The following is an 18,637-nucleotide window of genomic DNA, read 5'->3' as shown; positions in this document are numbered from 1 at the left end:
CAATAAATCCATGAGTCTCTCATACTTGTTGTTGCAGGTGAGGGTGAAAGGGATGGGGAGAGGAGTTTGTGGTAGAGAAAAGAAGCTGGGTGTTATCTTTGAATTGCAGGATGATCCTGGAGAAGTGAGAAGTTGTGCCGGGGAAAGCAAGGCGATGAATGGCTAAACCAGTTGTGGCGTCATGTACGTTGAAATCTGTGCCCCTAGGACTGAAGGGAGTGAGGATGGGGGCTGTAGCGGGGGAACAACCAGGGTAGGAGAGAATAAGGGGTTTGCTGCAGACAAGGACATTAAAGGCTGAGATGAGGGTATGATTGAACAGAACGACAGCTGCAGAAGTATCATTGCGAATGGACGGTTGGGAGTTTGAAAGTTAAGTTGTAAGTGACTTGGGGAAGGATTTTTCTCAGGTCGAACGCAGAACAAGGTACAGTATAAAGGGGGATGTGAGTGGTGAGAAATACAAGGAAGTGATCAAAGACGGCCACGTCTGTGATTGGGATGATGGGAATAGATAGTCCATATAAGATGGCAAGGTTGAGGGGTGGCCATGGATAAGGGATTTTATATGGAGGGAAAGGTGGAGGACAGGATGGCAGTGAACTAAGAGGAGCGAGGGCAAGGTGAGTTGAGATGGAGGATTATAAACTTCAACTAAAGTATATCATTTCATCGGGAGGGATTGATTAACCTTTGATTTGATCAGGTCGTAGCTATTCCTTTTGTGCTGCAGCCGATGTCTCAGTCGTTTCCTCCAGTGGACTCTCGTTGGGTTCTGCAACTGTTGAAGGACTTTCAGGTTGCTCGACACTTTCAGCCGCAGGGACTTCGGCCTCTTCCGTTACTGGCTCCGAGGCCTCTCCACTGGCTTCAACCACTTCAGGAGACTGGACATCATCTGATTCTAATCATAGTTCAACACAGCCACGTCAAAACATATCCAGACACAGAATGAGCCATGTTTAAAGAGACACTTTGCCCCAATCGGAATGATGCAAGGCTGTTTGTAGCGGAATCCACAGTAACACAAGGGAGCAGATTTTGATGTTGTGCAATTGTGTAAAATGGCTGATAGCGAATAGGCAGCCCGTTTTACATCTCCCTCCGATTTTTATTTCCATTGAAGCCATTTTACATTATCGCACAAATTCAAAATCTACTCTCAGCAATTTATTCAAAAAATGAGGGCAATGCACTGCATGGTTTGGTACGAAACCATACTGACCAGAGGTCCCATATTGAAATCCCAATCTCTGCTGCATTATCTGACCTCAGCCAAAGCAGTAATTGGGCACAAAAATTTACCTCAGCACCAGGGTTCTCTTTACTCACAACTTTCATTTAAAAGCTTTTGCTGAGCAGGTTTGCAAGCTCTTCCCCATTGCAAATTAAATGTTTGTCGGGGGGGATATTGCGTAGCACCCCATTTGGGGGCGGTAACAGCCACTAGGCAGGATTTCCTGCAGCAGGGGCAGAAGTCCCGCCCAGCAACCTAAATTCGGGTTAGCACTCCCGAGAGCAAATGGAGAGCAAATTAATGTGCCCCACTTGCTCTGTGGGGTGTGAGCAAGCGGAAGGAATCCAAGAGGGTTGGGACACATAGCGCTGCCACCTAGACAGGGCCCTCCCCTTCATTAAAGGGGAGGGCCGACTCTGCGGATCCCGGCCTGGGCCACCGGGGAGCAGAGTGCCATGGGATCTTTTATGTCCACTTGAGAGCAGACGGGGCCTCGCTGCAAGATCATGGCACAGACCCCACAATCCATGCTGCAACCGGTAAGTCAGATGATTTTTTTTTTTAAAGCGTCACTTCCCCATTAAATTTTGGCCCGCAAGCAGCCTACAGCCTGGTACACGTCCCATTAAACTGTCGCTGGCATCGCCCCGTGCAGCTTCAGGGGGCACTCCCAAATTTTCGCTCTGGGGCAAAAACTGGTCACTGCGCATGGCGATCACGTTGTCATCGCCGGCACGGGACACTACCGGTTACCACCGCCGCTAAGTTCCTGTGGAATTTAGTGGGAGTCTTTCGCAGCGCTGTGCCTGAGCAAAAAGTCGTTTGCGCCCCGGGGGCGCTAACTGGAGGCACAAACAACCCGAATTTCTCCCCCTATCTTTTTTTTAAAACATCACTGACAATAACTAAAGTCATTCAGGAAAACATATTTCCCTATGGGACTGGAAGACAAAGACAAAGACTACTCCCGGCATCCAGTTTTGGACAGATGGTTTCTTGCCATTTACCCTGTGTTAGAAATCAGGGATGTCTAAAAATGTATAAAAATAATACGAATGTATAAAACTAATACAAATGCTGTGTTTCAAATCATTGTTTAGAACTGGAGCTGAAGTGTCTCCTGAGACTGGCATTTGATGCTTAGAAATTCTAATGTCTTGGTACCCTGCTGAGATAGTATAGTATTCTGCACTATGACAACCATTATCTGTGGTTTTCAAATTAAAGCTTTAATGTTCTTTATGTACCTTTAAGACAATTTGTTTCAGAAAGACTTAGAATGGATGGAAGTTGTGAGAGTTAGCATAAACATGTTGCTCCATCATAAAGGAGATAACGAGCAGTTTTCTGGTTTGGCCTCATAGGATCAAAGGAGAGGATAGGGACGAGAGAGAGATGAAAAGATTTCCACAGGAACAAACTATGGGACAGTATAAACAAAAGCATGTGGCCAAGAAAATCAGGAGACTTCTTTAGAGAGGGTTCTTGAAACAAGAATCGAGACAAAGAACTAGTAAGCCTTATCGGATATTAAGTTTTTGGGAAACCTCTTTAGGTCAAAAGGTCTTGTCAATATGCAGGGTCAGGCCCACCCCTAAAAATAGAATAAAGGTAGCCTGCTCAAGGTTGCTCTCACAGACGGTGTGAAGGAAGGACGAAACAGAAGCTGAGCTGGTCGAACACTTTTCGAGTGATCCCATGCTTTACCGAAAGAAGCTCTAGACAGAGAAAGAGACTGCAAGCCAGAGAACTGCTTACGTGCGCCAACCATTTGTCCGATCAGGATGGGTATCAACTGCCTGTTACGGTTGTATGTTTTTGCTATATAACTAATGTGTTATATTCCGTCTTAAACTCTGATTAAACACAATATATCCACCAGATTGGTTTTACAGTCGATCCTGATTACTAAAGTGACCAGAGATAGTCTTAAACTTGGCTATTTCTAACACCTGGAAGGTGTGGAATAACAAACAAAATTAACAAAATTCTGAAAAGGAAATCAAATATTCTATATTTACCATTACATTTGCTGCTATGGTTAAAATCAGTGATGAAATATTCAAATATGGATGCTACTACTTAACATAAACACAGAGGGAAGAAGGAGGACGATTCACCCTCAATGTGCCCAGCTTTGCTCAAACAAAATCAAGCAAGCGTTTAACCCCATTCTGAAACACACTGGAGTCACACATTACCACAAATGCAGGGATGGGAAGGAAGAAGAAATGTAACAGGATTCAATCTGAGCCTCCCAGTATAAGAAGAATGGAAGACCTTTTCTGCTACTTTTCCTTTTCAAGTAAAGGAAGTATCACTGTTATCTTTTTTGATTTGATTTGTTTGGAAATTTTCCAAATTTGAGATTTTCATTCCATCAGATTTGGTATTCTGCTCCTTCTCAATGTCTGGATTCCAGATTAACCCGTTGATATCCTACATACATTGTTCTCTCAATTCTGAAAATTTCTTATTGACAGTGGGGAAAAGAGGAATGCCAACATGAGCACTGAGGAGGGACCATCTACATGTCAGGTGCTGCTGGTGCATCGATGTGATTTCATGGATTTGTATGTGGAAGTACAACATGTATTGACCTGCATGTGTATACTTCAATGGGCATGTATATGTGTGTTTGTGCATGTTCATGGGGCTTGATTTTTAGAACATTTGCAGCTCTGAAGGTAGAATTTCAAAAGCACATCTGTTCTAGCTTTTGATCTAGCTTGCAATATCTGTTTAGCTTTGAACCCCCCCCCCCCATAAAGGCTTTTGTGTGGTCAAATATGTGCAATAGGTCAAATGTGGCATGTTATTCCTGAGTGCACCTCTCTCTGCACCTGCCCCCACCCCCTGCATACACATCTTTGGCTCATCTACTCCCTGGAACATATGAATAAAGGAACCATTTATGTTCTTTTAGCGGCACATGAAATACCCTGAATAACCCTGAATAAAATGTAACTAATAGGCCTAAGGAATGATTGGTGATTCAAACCTAAAGAAATCTTCTTGTATTTTTTCACTGCAAATTATTTTTAATTTGAATATACTCCCAAAGGGAAGATGCTGGTCAATTGACAAAGTATCTGCCAGTGGAATTAATGTTGTCTCCTTCATGTATTCCAGAAAAAAACATGTTCTTCATCAATCCAATACTTTTTTGGCCAATATACAGCATATTAAAGAAATCCACCATCGCACATCCTAATTTCACTGTCTGAGAATAGTAATCTCAGCTCCCAGCTACAGCCATGAGATTGAGCACCTTCCAGTGAGGATCAGTGCTTTAACACCAGAAAGAAAGAAAAGTTGTCAGATCCCTAGTCAAACCACTCACAAAGATGAAACCTCTGACAGACTCCCTCTGTGGGAATTCTCAGTTCCCTATTGGATTTATTGGTGACTGTCTTATATTTAAGGTCCCTAGTTTTGGTCACTCCCACAAGTGGAAACATCTTCTCTATGTTTACCCTATCAAACTCTTTCATAATCTTACCTCTATCAGGCTCCCCTCCAGCCTTCTCTTTTCTGGAGAAAAGAACCCCATTCTGTTCAGCCTTTCTTGAGAGTTATAACCTCTAGTTCTGGTAGCATCCTTGTGAAACTTTCTTGCACCTTTGATATCCTTTTTATAACATGAAGACCAGAACTGTGCACGTTGAAGATAGGATTAGGCTTAGCTGTGAATCCTCCCACAGTCAAATAACTAGACCCACAGTCAAATAACTAGACCCACAAATGAAGAAGGACATTGTGCAGAAAGTGTCACTTTATTTCAGCCATTACACCATAGGGAGACGCTGGGGGTAATTTACAATTTCACCACCCAGGCAGTAACCTGGTTGAGTGGCTTGTCTGGTCTTTATATAATTTTAATGAAATGAAACTGGATGGGTTCTACAATGGGCGGGTGACGCACTTCGCCATGTTACTGCCCAGGTGGCAAAGTTGCAAATTAGCCCCCCTGTGTGGAGATCAGGCATTTTCCATTGGGAAAGAGGGAAAAAAATCAGAGAGAGAGTGATCCTGGGACAGCTATAATATGGCACTGGTAGACCTGGAAGTATGTCTCAACCTATTCTTCTAGTTGCACATGGACTGGAACAAGTGAGATAAATAACAAAGCTGCTTGTTGAAGTTATACCTCTCCCATGTGGTTTGTTCCTACTGACAATACTTGTTTTTCCTTCCAATTCTCTCCCCTACCCTCCTCTCCAGAAAGCATTATTTCCTTGTTGAGATACGGCTGCGTGGGTACCGCTCACCTACTGATACTTCTGGTGGCCATTATTTGTGTGTGGATTGACAGATTATTTGACAAAAGATTTTTCAGCGTCACAACCAAGCCTGATATGTCCTCATTTGACATCCATACAAATGCACTTCCATAAGCGATTGCTAGGTTGTGATCGAGATATCCCTGGGCAATTTCCCCCAGCCTGATATTGAAATACTGATTACGGCTATAGCATTTCTTCTGCTTTCTAACTAAATTCAGCATTATCATAGAATAGAAACATAGAAAATAGGTGCAGGAGTAGGCCATTCGGCCCTTCGAGCCTGCACCACCATTCAATAAGATCATGGCTGATCATCACCTCAGTACCTCTTTCCTGCTTTCTCTCCATACTCCTTGATCCCTTTATCCGTAAGGGCTATATCTTACTCCCTCTTGAATATATCCAACGAACTGGCATCAACAACTCTCTGCGGCAGAAAATTCCACAGGTTAACAATTCTCTGAGTGAAGAAGTTTCTCCTCATCTCGGTCTTAAATGGCTTACCTCTTATTCTTAGACTGTGTCCCCTGGTTCTGGACTTCCCAACATCGGGAACATTCTTCCTGCATCTAACCTGTCCAGTCCCGTCAGTATTTTATATGTTTCTATGAGATCCCCTCTCATTCTTCAAAACTCAAGTGAATACAGGCCTAGTCGATCCAGTCTCTCATCATATGTCAGTCCTGCCATCCCGGGAATCAGTCTAGTGAACCTTCCCTGCACTCCCTCAATGTCCTTCCTCAGATTAGGAGACCAAAACTGTACACAATATTCCAGGTGAGGCTTCACCAAGGCCCTGTATAACTGCAGTAAGACCTCCCTGCTCCTATACTCAAATCCACTAGTCACTGCCATTCTGAAAAGGACCTTTTATCGCGACTCTCTGCTTCCTGTCTGCCAACCAGTTCTCTATCCACGTCAATATATCACCCCCAATACCATGTGTTTTAATTTTGCACACCAATCTCTTGTGTAGGACCTTGTCAAAAGCCTTTTGAAAGTCCAAATACACCCTGTCCACTCTACTAGTTACATCTTCAAAAATTCTAGATTTGTCAACCTTCCCCATCTTATTTTTACTTCAGACCGGAATGTACAATTGTTGAAGTTCATCCATGTGATCTTTAAATGTTTGCCATTGCCTATCCATCGTCAACCCTTTAAGTATCATTCGCCAGTCTATTCTAGCCAGTTCACATCTCATACCATCGAAGTTACCTTTCCCTAAGTTCAGGACCCTAGTTTCTGAATTAACTGTGTCACTCTCCATCTTAATAAAGAATTCTACCATATTATGGTCACTCTTTCCCAAGGGGCCTCGCACAACAAGATTGCTAATTAGTCCCTTCTCATTACACATCACCCAGTCTAGGATGGCCAGCCCTCCAGTTGGTTCCTCGACATATTGGTCTAGAAAACCATCCCTAATACACTCCAGGAAATCCTCCTCCACTGTATTGCTACCAGTTTGGTTAGCCCAATCTATATGTAGATTAAAGTCGCCCATGATAACTGCTGTACCCTACTGCATGCATCCCTAATTTCTTGTTTGATGCTGTCCCCAACCTCTACTACTGTTTGGTGGTCTGCACACAACTCCCACTAGTGTTTTCTGTCCTTTGGTATTCCACAGCTGTACCTATACCAATTCCACATCATCCAAGCTAATGTCCTTCCTTACTATTGCGTTAATTTCCTCTTTAATCATCAGCGCTACCCCACCTCCTTTTCCTTTCTGTCTATTCTTCCTGAATGTTGAATACCTCTGGATGTTGAGTTCCCAGCCTTGATCACCCTGGAGCCATGTCTCCATGATGCCAATTATATCACATATATAATATGGGGCCAGGGGCCCAGGGGCAGCATGGTCCAGCCCACACTGCAATATGTGTGCATGCTAGGTCCGTGCAGCAGAGCAGGTCTCCAATCATCTTGGGTAATCCTTGCCACTGGACCAAGCCCTAGCTCTGTCAAGCCCGTGAGGTGGCTGGTGTGCAACCGTCACCACACATTTAAAAAATCCACGCACAGGCATCTTCCACCCTTCGGGATGTAGTTCAGGACCTGGAACTTTAGGTCCTTCATTAGACACCTGTGAACTTATCCTTTTTTGGAGTGGAAGCAATCATCCTCATTTCGAGGGACCGCCTATGATGATGATGATTTGTTAATTGCTGCCTGCGCAGTTAATTCGTCCACCTTATTATGAATACTCCTCGCATTGAGGTACAGAGCCTTCAGCTTGTCTTTTTAACACACTTTGTCCCTTTAGAATTTTGCTGTAATGTGGCCCTTTTTGATCTTTGCCTTGGGTTTCTCTGCCCTCCACTTTTACTTTTCTTCTTTCTATCTTTTGCTTCTCTCCCCCCATTCTACTTCCCTCTGTCTCCTTGCATAGGTTCCATCCCCCTGCCATATTAGTTTAACCCCTCCCCAACAGCACTAGCAAACACTCCCCCTAGGACATTGGTTCTGGTCCTGCCCAGGTGCAGACCGTCCGGTTTGTACTGGTTCTATCTCCCCCAGAACCAGTTCCAATGTCCCAGGAATTTGAATCCCTCCCTCCTGCACCACTCCTCAAGCCACGTATTCATCTTAGCTATCCTGCAATTCCTACTCTGACTAGCACGTGGCACTGGTAGCAATCCTGAGATAACTACCTTTGAGGTCCTTCTTTTTAATTTAACTCCTCGCTCCCTAAATTCAGCTTGTAGGACCTCATCCCGTTTTTTACCTATATTGTTGGTACTTATATGCACCATAACAATTGTTTGTTAGTCCTCCCCCTACAAAATGTCCTACATCCGCTCCGAGACATCCTTGACCCTTGCACCAGGGAGACAACATACCATCCTGGAGTCACGATTGCGGCCACTGAAACGTCTATCTATTCCCCTTACAATAGAATCCCCTACCACTATAGCTCTCCCACTCTTTTTCCTTCCCTCCTGTGCAGCATACAACATACAACACAGAATCATACAACACAGGAAGCTATTCGGCCTATCGTGCCTGTGCCGGCTCTTTGAAAGAGCTATTCAATTAGTTCCACTCCCCTGCTCTTTACCTATAGCCCTGCAATGTTTTCCCCTCATGTATATATCCAATTCCCTTTTGAAAGTTACGATCCAATCTGCTTCCACCACCCTTTCAGATAGTGCATTCCAGATCGCAACTACTCACTGCGTAAAAAAATTCTCCTCATCTCCCCTCTGATTCTTTGCCAATCACCTTAAATCTGTGTCCTCTGGTTACTGACCCTTGTGTCATTGAAAACAGTCTCTCCCTATTTGCTCTATCAAAACCCCTCATAATTTTGTATACTATTAAATCTTCCTTTAACCGTTTCTGCTGTAAGGAGAATAATCCCAGCTTCTCCAGTCTCTCCACATAACTGAAATCCCTCATCCCTGGTACCATTCTAGTAAATCTCCTCTGCACCTTCTCCAAGGCCTTGACATCCTTCCTAAATTGAACACAATACACCAGCTTAGGTCCAACCAGTGATTTATAAAGGTTTAGCATAACATCCTTGCTTATGAACCCTATTCATAAAGCCAAGAACTCCGTATACCATTCTCAACTTGTCCTGCTACCTTCAAAGGTGTATGTACATAAACCCCCAGGACTCTCTGTTCCTGTCGCCCATTTAAAATTGTACCATTTAATCCCATGGGTCTCCATTTTGCTAACACGTCTATTAAGTGGTACTTTATCAAACACCTTTTGAAAGTCCATATACACAATCTTTCAATCCTCCTTTGATATGGGAGTGGATCCAGAGGACTGTAGGGTTGAAAATGTTACACCCTTGTTCAAAAAAAGAGGGGTACCCTCATCAACCCTCTCCGTTACTTCATCAAATAACTCAAATCAAGTTTGTCAGACATGATTATCCTTTAACAAATCCGTGCTGGCTGTCATTTATTAACCCATATTTTTCCTAATGCCAATTAATTTTGTCCTGGATTATTGTCTATAAAAATTTCCCCATCACCAATGTTAGGCTGACTGGCCTGAAGTTACCAGGTTTATCCCTCTAACTAAAGAAAGAGTAAGGCCTATTAGAGACCATAAAGGTAATCTGTGCGTGGGTATGGTTCTTAATGAATATTTTGTGTCTGTTTTCATGAAAGAGAGGGGCGATGCAGACATTGCAATCTGGGAGGTGGAGTGTAAAATATTAAATTAAATAAACATAGTGAGAGTAAGTATTAAGGGGTTTAGCAGCTTTGAAAGTGGATAAATCCCCAGGCCCGGATAAAATGTATCCCAGGCTGTTAAGACAAGCAAAAGAGGAAATAGCAGTGGCTCTAACCATTATTTTCCAATCCTCTCTGGCTACAGGTGTGGTGTCGGAGAACTGGAGGACTGCTAACGTTATATTTTTGTTTAAAAAGGGAGAAAGGGATAGACCAAGTAATTACAGGCCCGTCAGCCTAACCTCGGAGATGGAAAAAATTCCGACAGGATAAATCTTCATTTAGAAAGACACGGATTAATCAAGGAGTCAGCATGGATTTGTTAAGGGAAGGTCGTGTCTGACTAAATTGATTGAATTGTTTGATGAGGTAACAAGGATGAGGGTAATGCATTTGATGTAGTGTATATGGATTTTAACAATGTTTTTGATAAGGTCCCATATGACAGACTGGTCACAAAAGTAAAAGCCCATGCGATCCAAGGCAAAGTGGCAAGTTGGATCCAAAATTGGCTCAGAGGCAGGAAGCAAAGGGTAATGGTTGATGGGTGTTTTTGTGACTGAAAGACTGTTTCCAGTGGGGTTCTGCAGGGCTCAGTACTCAGTCCCTTGTTTTTTGCGGTATATATCAATGATTTACACTTGAATGTAGGGGGTATGACTAAGAAGTTTGCAGATGATGCAAAAATTGGTTGTGTGGTTGATAATGAAGAAGAAAGCTGTAGACTGCAGGAAAATATCAATCAACTCATCAGGTGGGCAGAACTGTGGCAAATGGAATTCAATCCGAAGAAGTGTGAGGTAATGTATTTGGGGAGGGCTAACAAGGCAAGGGAATACACATTAAATGGTAGGACACTGAGAAGTGTCAGAGGAACAAAGGGACCTTGAGTTCATGTTCACAGATCCCTGAAGGTAGCAGGCCTTTATTAGCCGAGGCATAGAATACAAGAACTGTATAAAACACTAGTTAGGCCACAGCTAGAGTACTGCATGCAGTTCTGGTCACCACATTAAAGGAAAGATGTGACTGCACTAGAGAGGGTACAGAGGAGATTTACGAGGATGTTGCCTGGACTCGAGAATTTTAGCTATGAGGAATGATTGGATAGGCTGGGTTTGTTTTCTTTGGAACAGAGGCTGAGGGGAGACCTTATTGAGGTGTATAAAATTATGACGGGCCTAGATAAAATGGCTAGGAAAGACCTATTTCCCTTAGCAGAGGGGTCAACAACCAGGGGACAACAACCAGGGGACATAGATTTAAGGTCATTGGTGGGAAGTTTAGAGGGGATTAGAGGGGAATATTTTTCACTCAGAGTGGTGGGGATCTGGAATTCACTACCTGAAAGGGGGGTAGAGGCAGAAACCCTCACCACATTTAAAAAGTACTTGGATCTGCACGTGAAGTGCCATAACCTGCAAGGCTAGGGACCAAGAGCTGGAAAGTAGGATTAGGCTGGATAGCTCTTTGTCGGCCGGCATGGACATGATGGGCCAAAATGGCCACCTTCCGTGCTGTAAATTTCTATGATATTCAAATCTCCAGTCCTCTTGCACTACTCCCATATCCAAGAGGATTGAAAGAATGTGGCTCGAACCTCCGCTATTTCCTTGTAACCCTTAGCAACCTAGGATGCATCCTATCGGATTGAATGCCTTTTCTCCTTTGACCCTTTTGGAATCAAACATGGGACCTTTCTGGTCTCTGTGATTCAGCAACTCACTGGAGAAATTCATTCAACTATTGAATTAGCTGTACTTTAAGCATTTTAATAGTTTCTACAAGTATTTAACCTATTGGCGCTGAAGAAATTTCTATGAACATCCTTCAAGTGGGTTACTGAATCGTAAGTGGATGTTAGGTGGAGAAGCATACCAATATCGTGCACGTCACATAACCTCTGAACTCCCTTCTTTGTATTATAAAACCAAGCTGCCAATATCGGCTGGGCTGATAGGAGTGCAGCGAGCTCAGGCAGACACTTGAGAAGTAACTTCTAGTGGGGAACCATCAAAATGAAAATCATGGGCAGCGTTTGCCAAATTTCAGAACGTGCTGTCAATGGGCAAGGGTCCCCGTCATACAATTACTCCTATACACAGAAAGGCAAGTCCTTCCATCTGTGGTTGGGAAAATTTTGGAGTCAATTATTAAAGCAGTAGCAGGACATTTGGAAAAGCATAACTCAGTCAGGCAGAGTCAGCATGGATTTTTGAAGAGGAAGTCACGTTTGACAAATTTGCTAGAATTCTTTGAGGATGTAACAATAGGGTGGATAAAGGGGAATTAGTGGATGTGGTGAATTTGGACTTCCAGAATGCATTTGACAAGGTGCCACATAAAAGGTTACTGCACAAAATAAAAGTTCATGGGGTTGGGGGTAATATATTAGCATGGATAGAGGATTGGCTAACTAACAGAGAACAGAGTCGGGATAAATGGTTCTATTTCAGGTTGGCAATCAGTAACTAGTGGGATGCCGCAGGGATCAGTGCTGGGACCCCAACTATTCACAATCTATATTAATGACTTGGATGAAGGGACCGAATGTAACGTAACCAAGTTTGCTGACGATACAAAGATGGGAGGAAAAGCAATGTGTGAGGAGGACACAAAAAACCTGCAAAAGGACATAGACAGGCTAAGTGAGTTGGCAAAAATTTGGCAGATGGAGTATAATGTTGGAAAGTGTGAGGTTATGCACTTTGGCAGAAAAAAAATCGAAGAACAAGTTATTATTTAAATGGAGAAAAGTTGCAAAGTGCTGCAGTACAGCGGGACCTGGGGGTACTTGTGCATGAAACACAAAAGGTTAGTATGCAGGTACAGCAAGTGATCAGGAAGGCCAATGGAATCTTGGCCTTTATTGCAAAGGGATGGAGTATAAAAGCAGGGAAGTCTTGTTACAGTTATACAGGGTATTGATGAGGCCACACCTAGAATACTACGTACAGTTTTGGTTTCCATATATAAGAAAGGATATACTTGCTTTGGAGGCAGTTCTAAGAAGGTTCCAGAGATGATTGGGTTGACTTATGAGGAAAGGTTGAGTAGGTTGGGTCTGTACTCATTGGAGTTCGGAAGAATGAGAGGTGATCTTATCGAAACGTATAAAATTATGAGGGGGCTTGACGAGGTGGGTGCAGAGAGGATGTTTCCATGGTAGGAGAGACTAGAACCAGAGAGCATAATCATAGAATAAGGGGCCGCCCATTTAAAACTGAGATGAGGAGGAATTTCTTCTCTGAGGGTTGTAAATCTGTGGAATTTGCTGCCTCAGAGAGCTGTGGAAGCTGAGTCATTGAATAAATTTAAGTCAGAGATAGACAGTTTCTTAACCCAAGAGGGAATAAGGGGTTATGCGGAGCAGGTAAGGAAGTGGACCCGAGTCCATGATTGGATCAGCCATGATCATATTAAATGGTGAAGCAGACTTAAGAGGCCGTATGGCCTACTCCTGCTCATATTTCTTATGTTCTTATGATTGCTCAGTTAGTTATCATTGTAACCAGAGAAGAAAATGTAGTGGATTCTGTGAACAACAGACACTGTTTCATGGATATCACTAGATACATGTGATTGTTCCTAACATGAAATACTCTTTATTCTATTTAAGGCACTTGTAATACAGTTCCTTTATATAATCCCTTAATTTGCTAATTCTGTACATATAGTTACTCAGAACTGGGACCATAGAAAAACCATCTGTGAAATGTAACTGGGCATGATTGAATATTGTAGATTTGTTAGAATGGAGCTTTGCTCAACAGCCTTTGGTGGTAAGGGAAATATTTCACAGAACATTTGTTTAAGAGATTAAATACATTGTACAGGTCTATGGGTGCAAATTGCACATGGTCTATGGAAGGAACGGTTCAATAAAAATGCCTTGCCTCCTCCCATGCTTTCTTAAATTCCTAATGTTATTACATAGAACAGATTGACCACAACAGCACATCATTTCAAATTTGAGGTTTTATTATTAATACGGAGCCGTACTTTGCTGTGACAGGGCATCTAATGGCGTCTGCTGTTTAGACTTGCCCTTGCACGTTTAGGTTTTTAATTTTGTGTGTGGCAAATTGCTGAAAGTACGAGCTGATAATGTCACAGCAAGGGAAACAGGGCATCTGGGACCTGAGTGAACAGGGAAAGCAACTGTGTATCTCCTTAACCAATCAGATTGAAAGATTGTGAAACTAACAGTGTAAGGACTGAGAAGTAAATCAGAATGGATAAATTTAATGTTAAATCAGGTACAAAAAGATAAATAAAGAGGGAAAGAAAGATTGGATCAAAAGGGAGAAAAAAGCAGAAAGGAAAAAAGGAAAAGGTTTTGATTTTTTTTTACATTTTACAATTTTTAAATCTCCAACAATTAAAACCTGAAGGAATGAGAACTCCACACTTATAGTTAATTTTCAGTGCTAGAGTGGTTGACTGGCAGTCATTAATACTTATCACGTCGTTAAAGGGTACTTAGACTGGGAAGGACAAGATTAACATTTTATGGCAAGTTTAGTTCGTATCTACCACACAAATACAGCAACTTCAAGCCATTCGGTGCATTTCAATGATGAGCTAGATAATAAGCTAATGACAGAGGGGCACAACGCGGACATCAACTTTTAGATCTTTGAGTTTAACCACGCATCTGCTGTACCAATTGCACATAAATAACGAGGATGGCCATTAACCTCACTGTTATTTTGGACAGCAAAATCTGGACATTATTAATCTCCACACAATTATTATTATACAGTGCAGTTGTGACAATTTAAGGCCTACTGACTTCTTGAACTATATGTACAGGATGATGAAACCCTATGCATTGACATATGTAGGTAAATATTTTAACCTCCCAACATAAATAACATTTTCATAGATCATGGCAGCTATCAACAAATTTTGCATAAATTATTTTATTTTATATATTACATATATAAATACTGAAATTAGGTTTTTAAATGTAATATTAAATTGGTTTGCACAACAGGTGTGAAGGAGGGCATATTAACACATGCGGAAGACAGTCAAATTATCCAGTAGGAAACTACACATGCTCACCCTGAAAACCAGAGACTGGTCAGTAAGAGTTAATTGACAAAGTGCTCGGTGTGTTAGTGCTCGTATTACAATCTAAAGGTTATTCGTCTGTTATTGTAAAAGAATGCTAGCCAGGGAAATCTTCAGCAAAATCAAGAGATGGTAAAACAAAGTACTGTTCTCCCATTGTCAGCCTACTATGGCTACATTTCCAAAAATTGTGTTAAATAAAAAGATCCACACGACGCACTGAGTTTATCACATAATTGAGGAAAATTATCACTCTTGCATTATAAATCATTTTCAAATGCAGCAAAATAATTATGAAAATATACTTTGTTTTGTTTTGCATTACAGGCAACTCCCGCTTATCCTGGTCCCTCGGGGATTGGGCTATTCTGGGTAAATGATTTTGCCACTAGGGCGAGTGCATGTCTCAAGCTGAAATTTGACGGTGACAGAACCAACCACGAAGACCTAGTTCGTGTTATCATAGCGTGAACGTAATAAAATACATGATAATGGATTTACCTGCTTCAATTTATGTGTGCTTGCTAGTTGAAGTGATCGAGATTTTCACGTGTGTGACAGTTATTTAATGCAAGTGTCAGTTGCGAAGTGAGAAAGAAGTGCACGCCTGAGTCAATTTGTGTGTGATTGACACTTGGTGATCGAGATATTCATGTGTGCGACAGTTTTTAAAAGCGCTGTTATAGCGGGTTCTCCGTTAGATCCGTGTACGGATAATCGAGAGTTGCCTGTATTTGTAAAATATTATTCCAAACACATATATGGTAATCGAACTGAGATATTGTTCTGCATTTAGATCATAAAAATATAAATTGGTTTCAAAATAATATTCCAAGTGCTGATACAATTACAATAGATCCTCAATGTTAATTATCCAGTCTGTTTGGCTTATGGATATTTTCCTGTCTCAGTTTTATAGTCAATGGCATATACCCTATTTCTTTGGTACATTTATTTCGGACATCATAATATTTTGTTAAGTCTAAAATGTGTGGAAAAAATGTTGCATAACTTATGTTGTAGGTAAATTCAACCTCCGTAGGCCGACAAAAGGGACATCCATCTATTGAAAGAGAGATAAGCCTATGATATACTTCTATTGAAGCATATGATTTCTGGCTGGAGAGGTTGGTTAACCTTTGGCTGAAGCAGGCAGTAGCAGAACTTCTATCACTTCCTCTTCCGTTGCAGCCTTTTCCTCCAGTGGACTCTCGTTGGGTTCTGCAACTGTTGAAGGACTTTCAGGTTGCTCGACACTTTCAGCCGCAGGGACTTCGGCCTCTTCCGTTACTGGCTCCGAGGCCTCTCCACTGGCTTCAACCACTTCAGGAGACTGGACATCATCTGATTCTAATCATAGTTCAACACAGCCACGTCAAAACATATCCAGACACAGTATTAGTTATGCTTAAAGAGGAACCTCACCCCAATCAGACTGATGCAGGGCTGCTTGCAGAATCTAGAGTAAAACATGCAGTTTATTCAAAAAATGAGGGCAGTGCACTGGCACTAAGCCGTACAGGCCGGAGGTCCCATGTTGAAATCCCAATCTGTGCTACGTTATCTGTCAGTCAAAGTCATAGTTGGGCACAAAAATTGGCCTCAAGAAGGAGGAAAAAAATTCAGCTAGGGTTCCAATCCTAATCACTATCCAGGTGAATTTTGCTGGGAACTGAATGTGTGGGTGTCAGGTGACCACAGGGTCATAATGAGCAGGGATGCCCTCTACAGTCTATCAATATCCCGTCTACACTCGCACAAGAATGGCCACTTGGGCATGGTGTCACAGTGTGGGCATTGTCTATCAATGGAACCATGTCCTAGCATGACTCAGTGTGTAGAGGAGATGAGGTGAGCAAATTGGAGTGGCGGAGGGCAATTCTGGTATATTCGAGATAACTGTCAAAGTTTGGAGGAATTGGCCTGCAATACAATTAGGTTCTGAAGGAATGCCGCACCTGAAATCCCCATGGCAAGCAGCACTGCATCACTAGACACAAATTCTTAATAATGGGGCCCATCCAGTTTACCCACGATGATGACTGGGGTGAAGTTTCCCAGGAAAATCAAAAACACGAAAAATATATTACTTATAAGCCTCCATACCAAATTAATTTGCCATGCAAAAGGCTTGCAATTCAGTTTAAAAAAAATAATGGACAGTCATTAGCCTAAACTTTAAGCAGGAGTGGAAGAAAAGGACAAACAACAAAAGTAACAAACAGTAATTTCCCTCTTTATAAAATGTCTCGGGGAGTTACATCAAGAATGTTAGGAACTGTGCTTTATATGGACTCTCCATTGGTGAGGGAGCCATGATGATGCCTGGTGGTCTATCAGACAGCATTATAGGGAGGGATTACCGAATTAGCGATGGTAGCGATGGATAAACATAAAAACTTAAAAATGCTGGCATGGAAAGTATGTTCAGCATTCAAAAAGGCTAACTGAATAAATGCAGTAATTATAAAATAAGTGTTTCTAATTCTTTACTCATGGTCACAAACACAAAATTTCATTTAAAGGCTTTTGCTGAACAGGTTTTCAAGCTCTACCTCTGTTGCAAATTAACAAGTTTTTTATGCATTGTTGGCAGTAAGTAAGCAGTCATTCAGTAAAAAAAATAATAATCCCTATGGGACTGAGAAACAAACACAAGAGGACTACCCCTGGCATCCAATTTTACATCCACATTTTGGACAGACGAATTCCTGGCATTTTACTCTGGAAAGTGTACAATAAAAAACAAAATTAACAAAATTCTGAAAAGGAAATCACAGTTCCACATGTTATTATTCGTAGTTTTCCTGTCATACCAAAAATTGAAATGGGCACATTTTGCTACTCTGTTTAAGATTAATGATGGAAAGTCGGCTGCAGCAAATACTGAAGCTACTACTTAACATAAACACAGAGGAGAATATAGACAAGAGGGAAGAATGAGAAGGATTTACTTTCAAAGTGCCTCGCTTTTCTCAAACAAAATCAAGCAAGAGTTTAACCCCCACCCTGAAGCACACTGGAGTCACACATTACCACAAATGCAGGGAAGGGAAGAGAAGAAATGTAACAGGATTAAATCTCCCAGCACAAGAATAATGGAAGAACTCTATGGCTACTTTTCCTTTTCAAGTATTGCAAAAATCACTTTTCTTTTTTGATCTGATTTGGAAATTTTATAAATTTGAGATTTTCATTCACTTAGATTTGGTATTTTGCTCCTTCTCGATGTCTGGATTCCAGACTAGCTCATTGGTAGCCTGCAAACATTGATATCTCAATTTTGAAAGGTTCTGTTTACTGTATGAAGGGTAAAAATGTTAATGCAGTATTGGAGAGGGACCACTCCGCTTCACAGGCATCCCTGGAACTTTTGGGTTTGGGCATTTTATGTGCATGTACAAGATGTGTGCTTGTTCATATTCAAATTTGTATGTGTGTGCATATATGTATGCATATGTGTATGCATGTATGTGCTGTGTGTGCATTAAGGCACATATAATTTTGTATGTGGATTTCCTTTTATCTAACTTTTTAAAACATTGTGATCCCAAAAATCCACAATCCTTCTGTTGGATTTGGGGAGCTATTCGGGCAAGGGTTGAGGATGGGACCCATTTATGCTGGGTTCTCACTCTGTTACAGGAGTTGCTTTGGTTTCCTGGGAAGTGGTGCTTGTGTCCACCCCATGCAGCCTGGCAACAGGAAAGGAGGCAGGACTAGCGGAATGATCTCACCCACCAGAATTCCCTCCAGTCCCATCTCCGGTACTCCCAACGCCTGTAAGACTGAGAGGCAGGAGTACAGTGCTTTCCAGTGGCAGAAATGTGACC

General features: G+C 41.9%; 1 protein-coding gene across 1 annotated transcript in view; it reads right to left on the bottom strand.

Annotated features, from left to right (window-relative positions):
• The window catches only part of LOC139248560 (protein MGARP-like), a 59,409-nt gene that overhangs the window by 22,544 nt on the left and 18,228 nt on the right, over positions 1-18,637 (bottom strand). Inside the window, exons 5-6 of the mRNA XM_070872154.1 lie at positions 15,942-16,154; positions 692-904 (exon numbers count right to left, since the gene is read on the bottom strand). Coding sequence (XP_070728255.1) covers positions 714-904; positions 15,942-16,154 — 404 coding nt within the window. The 3' untranslated portion in view covers positions 692-713. The remainder of the gene's footprint in view (positions 1-691; positions 905-15,941; positions 16,155-18,637) is intronic.

Source organism: Pristiophorus japonicus, chromosome 2 (genome assembly GCF_044704955.1).
Source record: "Pristiophorus japonicus isolate sPriJap1 chromosome 2, sPriJap1.hap1, whole genome shotgun sequence".
Classification (NCBI taxonomy): domain Eukaryota; kingdom Metazoa; phylum Chordata; class Chondrichthyes; family Pristiophoridae; genus Pristiophorus; species Pristiophorus japonicus.
This window is presented reverse-complemented; position numbering and strand designations above follow the sequence as displayed.